The 6,305-nt window shown below is 30.8% G+C and overlaps 1 protein-coding gene across 1 annotated transcript; it reads left to right on the plus strand.

Moving 5' to 3' along the window:
- Positions 1 to 1,792: 1,792 nt before the first annotated feature.
- LOC132625965 (transcription factor bHLH137-like) lies at positions 1,793 to 5,760 on the plus strand. Its single transcript, XM_060340653.1, has 7 exons — positions 1,793 to 2,306; positions 2,403 to 2,585; positions 3,895 to 3,960; positions 4,085 to 4,153; positions 4,258 to 4,344; positions 4,721 to 4,834; positions 5,449 to 5,760. The coding sequence occupies exons 1-7, from the start codon at positions 1,968 to 1,970 to the stop codon at positions 5,449 to 5,451; spliced, it is 861 nt and encodes a 286-aa protein (XP_060196636.1). The 5' UTR covers positions 1,793 to 1,967; the 3' UTR covers positions 5,452 to 5,760.
- The last annotated feature ends 545 nt before the right edge of the window (positions 5,761 to 6,305 follow it).

The raw sequence follows: 6,305 nt of genomic DNA on the forward strand, positions 1-6,305 counted from the left end.
CTCTGTGACTTGTCATTTAACTAACTGGGCCGAAACATCATAACCCAAATGTTTGCATCTGTGATTCATTTATGACTCAAAGAGGACCATAAATGCAACTGGCACATAGTAGTAGTTATAATTAATGTTCATGGCAATAAATAGTCATGGCCATTTACTACTTGAAAATTGACTATCAAATGATATTGCCATGTTCTTTTTAGTTAGAGGTTAAAATATGTTTATTGATAGTGTGTAAATTCCTCGCGTTGTTAAATTAAGTTGGCGTATAGCCAACTTGTTTTGGGCAGACAAAATTGGAACTGTTTTTGAAAGATCTGTATCTTTTTAACCACCCATAAGGATGGTTTTTCTGAACAACTAAATGACTCCAATGCCATTAACGCTGATGTAACTATTAAGTAGGTATATGTGAATATATGAGTAGTATCTTTTCAATAAAAAAAAAAAAAAAAAAACTTGTAAGTTGTTACAAATCTAACATAAAAATAAAGTGATAATTACTACTAGAAACGAAGGTTTTTCCCACCTATATTCAGTGGGAAATTTGTGCTACAAAAATGATTTTTTCACCTTATTCCCACCGAGCTAGCTCGCTCGGAAAATGCATGATGGGAAATAGATTCTCATTGAAACGCTGCGAAATTTTTTATTTTTTTCATGTGAAAACACTACTTTTTTTATTTTTCCCACCAACATTCAGTGAAAAATAGCCATTGATCATTTTTCAGTGGGAAATTCGGTAGGAAAATAGAGATTTCTAGTAGTGAATAAGGTATAGCATGTGAAAATACATTTATAATGTAAAATTTCTTTACACCAACCATCTGTATAATATGACTTAAATTCTTTTAATTAGTTACACTATAAAAGAAGGAGAATGAATTTTAACAAAAAGTACTAGATTTAACGGAAAGGTCTACTAGATTTAAATGCTTCGATTGTTTTAACAGCATTATCATGAAAGTATAAATTAGTAATAATATGTTAAAGGAGAATTATTTTAAAAAATAATTCAAAAAGGACACAAGGTTTGTTGGTAGATAATATGTTGCTCCCTCCATCCTAATTTATATGTGTCATATATTTTAATATGTCCTAAAAAGAATGACATACTTTTTGTTTAGAAATATTAAGACATATGGAGTAATTTTTCTTTTTTAAATTTCTTGATCAGTCAAATTCTGTGACATCAGTGGGATAGAGAGAATATCATCTTTATTACTCCCTTCGGTACTTAATAAATATCCATTTATCCAGTTTATTTTGATTCAAAATAAATGTCCACTTACATAATAAAGAAGAAACTAATTATTTTCTTTAAAATTTACCCTTATTTAGATAAGTGAGTTTTTATGTAATCAAGAAACAATATTGATTAGGTAGTATTCAATTAAGATTTGCTTAGTCAAAATCCCTTGTTTGGTTAGGAATTACTTCCTCCCGATAAAAAAGAGTATCCATTTAGCTTTTTTTTAGTCAAAAATAGTGTTCAATTATCAAATCAAGAAAGAATTAATCTTACTTTTTTAGCTTTGTCCCAATTTAATTAGGGGCAGTTTAGTCAAATTACTTATTTTTTTTAAAAGTTAATATTTTATTAAGGAATACATAAATGACTAAGTGGACACTCTTTTAATTCGGAGGGAATTGTAATTTTCTAAGAAATATGCTAAAATTTTGAATCGGAGGGATTACCACCTTTCCCCAAAGTCAAGTTTGATAACACCAGTCAAATGCAGAGAAACTGCATTGGAATGAGCTATAAAGGATATCCTTTTCTCTCTCCCTTCATCATTATATAAACCCTGACCCTATTTTAATTCTCAGACACCTTTAAATATTTTCCCTTTTCTCCTTTGCCTGGACAGCTACATCTATTTTACCATTTTTGTGTTCCATCACTTTCTTGAACCCTTTCCATTTGTAATTCCAAAGCAAATAGTAGTAATATCATAAACAGAACAATGTCAGCTAATTTTCCATACAGTAACTCTTTTCATCTTGACTCAGTTTTCCTGCCCATTGAGATGTCTGGTTTTTTTGAGGAACCATACAACACTAGAAGTACTGTACCAAATTTAATTTCTCAATTTTACCAACCTGAATCTAATTTGCAACAGTTACCTGTCAATATGAGTAGTGTTCATGAAATTAGCTGCCATAATGAACCCTCTCATGTGACAAACAAAAGCAATTTTTCTTCAGTCACAGATAAAAGGGAAAGTAGGGAACCAATTACTCCAATGGACAGAAAAAGAAACAGTGAAGGGTCTAATTCTTCCATGACCTCTGCTCAATCTAAGGTAATTAAGTAACTTTCATTACATGTATCTGGTCAAGTTTTAAAGATTTGATATTTCCTTTCTGTTTTGATTACCACAATTATTTCTTGTTTGTAGAATGTAAGTGAGGCTGATCATGGAAAAAATCAAAAGAAAAAAAAGGGTCATGTAACCAAAGAGAAAAAAACTAAGGTTAGCAAGAAAGATGAGAAGAATGCACCTGAAGAGGCCCCTACAGGATATGTTCATGTTAGAGCACGAAAGGGTCAGGCAACAGACAGGCACAGTCTTGCTGAAAGGGTAAAAATTGCTACTACTGTAGAATAAATCTTGCATTTTCATTTCTACCATTTTAAGGCCATATTGTCAAACAAATGATATTTATAAGAAAACAATCTAAAAAAGTGAAAATTATAATTTTGAAAATAAGACAGGCTATCTACTACTAGAGTTGTTCAAAGCCGAATCGTAATCGATAACCCAACCGCAAAATCGGCTTATTATCTTATTAGTATTGGGTTATCGGATTAAAATATTATTATTAACGGCTTATCGGGCGGGGACGGATTACTTAATTTCCTTATCGAATAAACCGTTAATCCGTTAAGAACTATTATATTTATATTTTCAACCCTAGATATATGAAATATCTATTATAAACCTAAAGCTAAAGCCACATTAAGTGTTATATTCCCTATAGCACAAGAGTTTTTGATGTTTTTTCTGAATTTTTTAGAGCACATCCAATTAAATTGCTTCAAAGAAATGCCAGAACTTGACATTAGATACTGGAAAGCGGGACAGAAGTCTTAAAAAATGGTAGGCAAATGTACTTTATCAAAAGTAACTGAAGAAATAGTAGCAATTTACATGTTGATTTTAATTTTTATCATCTCTTATATTTAGCCGATACACCGTCCGATAATTGCTAACCCGATATCAAACCAACCGATATCTTATCGGTTGGCTAGCCGATTAACACATTTAAAAACCGATAACTGATAAGTCGAACCGTTAAGTGTAATTATCCGCCCTATCCGTCCGATAAGCAGCCCTATTTGCTACGACACGTAAAAGTGCCTGATAGAGTAAAAATTCCTTACAATATGTACACTCCCTCAGCCCCAATCTATGTGATATTTTTCGCTTTCCGAGAATCAATTTGACTAAACTTTGAAGTTAAATTGGATTAGATTAGCTTAATATTTTAAGATTTTTATATATCTGAAAACTACATGAAAAGTACTATAAGTTGCAATTTTTTCTCATATCAATTTGGTGAAAAAATACATCTTAAAATGTTGGTCAATATTCATATAATTTGAATCTCAAAAAGTGAGAAGTATCAAATAAATTGGGACAAGGGAATATAACTTAGCCTCAACTTACGTGCACTGGTTTCAACTTGTTATAGCGGGCTGTTTTATTTTCCAACTGGTCGATTTCACTTATTATAATTATAAGTATTTATCTGTAATTATTTGAAGTGACTTGGAATAATATATAAAAATTAAATAGGCATGAAATTTCCCAAACCAATGCTCTTGAATTCAACTTATTGTTGAAACTTTTTGCTAATGATTAATCTAGCTAAATGACACGATTTCAGGTGAGGAGAGAGAAAATAAGTGAAAGGATGAAGAAACTGCAAGCACTTGTTCCTGGTTGTGACAAGGTGACCTAGTTTCAACAATTTCTCTTCATGTTGTCTTTCACCTTCTATACAGACCAATGCCATAGACATTTATGCTCTCTATTTTCTCTCCCTGACAAGTTTCATGTGGCATTAATGAAATCAGGTAACTGGAAAGGCCCTCATGCTGGATGAGATTATCAACTATGTCCAGTCCTTGCAAAACCAAGTTGAGGTATAAATTATACTACTATGTATAAATAATGTATTACGTAAAATTTATCAATAAACCACCTAAAACTTTAATTAATCAACATGATCATGTTTTCTATGATTCAGTTTCTATCCATGAAGCTTGCTTCTTTGAATCCCATGTACTATGACTTCGGCATGGAGTTAGATGCTCTCATGGTCAGACCTGACCAGGTACATACAGTGTCTTATCAGTTATCACTTATACATAATTTCTCTTAAATAGTTTCAATAATTAAAGAAGTGAATAAATTACTATAATGACAAGCGTTATCATTGTTTATATTTATACCTAATCACTTTGTTTATATCTATATATAATAATCGACGAAGCAGTGTTATGTGGCACTTGGACAGAGTACATATATCCGCTCCTTGCTACATAGATATGTTGCAATACGTAACTGTCCGTAAGAAGTCTAATTTGATAACTAGAAAATAAAGTAAACAATCTATTGTAATGAGTAAGATTATATTGATAGTGTAATCTTTTTTACGGTCTCAACGTATTAAGCTAAATACTCTTCTATTTTCCTTGAACTATGATCAGAGTACAAGTGACTTGGAAGCAGCAGTGGCGAACACAACTAGTGGCTATCGTCTCCTGGATAGTTCAACATCACTTATGTTTCAACAATTCCAGTTCCCAAATTCCATTTCTCAGGTGCCCATAGATAATATTATTCTTAGAAAATGCCATCTATAATAATTCTCCATACGTCATATTCAACAAGACAAAAGACTAAAAGGCACTGACTTAAGATTGATCTGTTGTCGCCACCTGTTTGAAATGTTCTTTAAGTTAAGAAAGAAGAATAAAAAATTATTGTAGAATGCGATTAGGAAATTTTTGTTTAGAAATTATATACTAAAACATGGGCAAATATATACATCCTCTTATGCTACGGACGATGACCAAAGACAAATTAAAAGTTTATTATTAATCATTCAAGATTGAGTAATAGTAACAACTTTTTTTTTTGTATTAATAAATTAGATCAGCCCTTCCCTGAAATGAAATTTAAGAAAGAAATAAAGACTTTTGAAACTTGTAGTTTAAAATATTTCATAACATTTAAGTGCTATAAATCATCATATTAAGGGTAAAATGAGAAATCTAAAATTAAATGATTTCAAATATAAAATTATGTTATTTATTTTTTAGAAGAATTAAAAGAAAAAGCATGTTATATAAATTAGAATTAAGTTAGATTGATTTTTTTGTTTTGTTTTTGTGCATGACTAAAAGCTGAGATTTTGTTACTCTAATTTGTGCAGTAATTTCGAATGAAGGTCTATGGGTGGATCAAAACAAATCAGTGGTAATCAAAAGTGCATCAAGAACAAAAGAGTCAACTGACCAACTAAAACAGATCTTTGTGGAGATACTTTTGTTCCTATTCAGTAGACTTCTTAAATTTTAAAGCACCAATCCTTAGAGCCATATATGTGATGTGTTTTGATGTTTCTGTGTAGCTAGAAACAGGAGGAAAGTATAATGTAGAGAAAGAAAATGTACTCTTCTTTTTTCCTACTAGCAGTAAATAAATATTCGTTCATTGTTGTTTAATACGGGGGCTTAATATTAGAAATTTCATCATTTCATGTTGAATTTAAGTTTTATATATGTACTGGGTAAAGTTGTTCTGTACTATCAGTTAAGGGGTCGTTTGGTAGGAGGATAAGTTATCCCATGTAAATGAGATTGGGTGGAATAAGATGGGATTACTAATCCCACCCTTTATGTGGGACTAATCCCACCTTTTATCTCATCTACATGGGATTGGTGGGATATCAAAAAAATTATCCCACCAACCAAACATAGGATTAATTCCAATCTCATTGGATTAATAATCCAGCTCATCCTATCCCTCCTACCAAACGACCCCTTAGTACTGTAGATTAGCCAATAGTAAGAAATTAATTGTCGTTTTAATAAGATTATTACCAAATAATTTTAGTTTTGGTCCTTGAATTATATGATTAAATACATTTAATGTTCAATTTCTTAAAATTTGTGTTTATCACTTTATAGTAAAAATATACTATATTTATTCTTAGATATATTATTTTTTTATTAATAATAAATAGAATAAAATAACTGTTACAAAGAAGTTAAAATAAGAGAGATAGTC

The sequence above is a fragment of the Lycium barbarum genome, chromosome 1, assembly GCF_019175385.1.
Source record: "Lycium barbarum isolate Lr01 chromosome 1, ASM1917538v2, whole genome shotgun sequence".
NCBI lineage: Eukaryota > Viridiplantae > Streptophyta > Magnoliopsida > Solanales > Solanaceae > Lycium > Lycium barbarum.

Bases quoted from the DNA above. Each gene is read 5' to 3' on its own strand.
- LOC132625965 (XM_060340653.1), top strand. From the start codon at position 1,968: ATGTCAGCTAATTTTCCATACAGTAACTCTTTTCATCTTGACTCAGTT. The intron at 2,307-2,402 runs GTAATTAAGTAA...TCTTGTTTGTAG, and splicing joins TGACCTCTGCTCAATCTAAG to AATGTAAGTGAGGCTGATCA. The intron at 4,345-4,720 runs GTACATACAGTG...AACTATGATCAG, and splicing joins TCATGGTCAGACCTGACCAG to AGTACAAGTGACTTGGAAGC.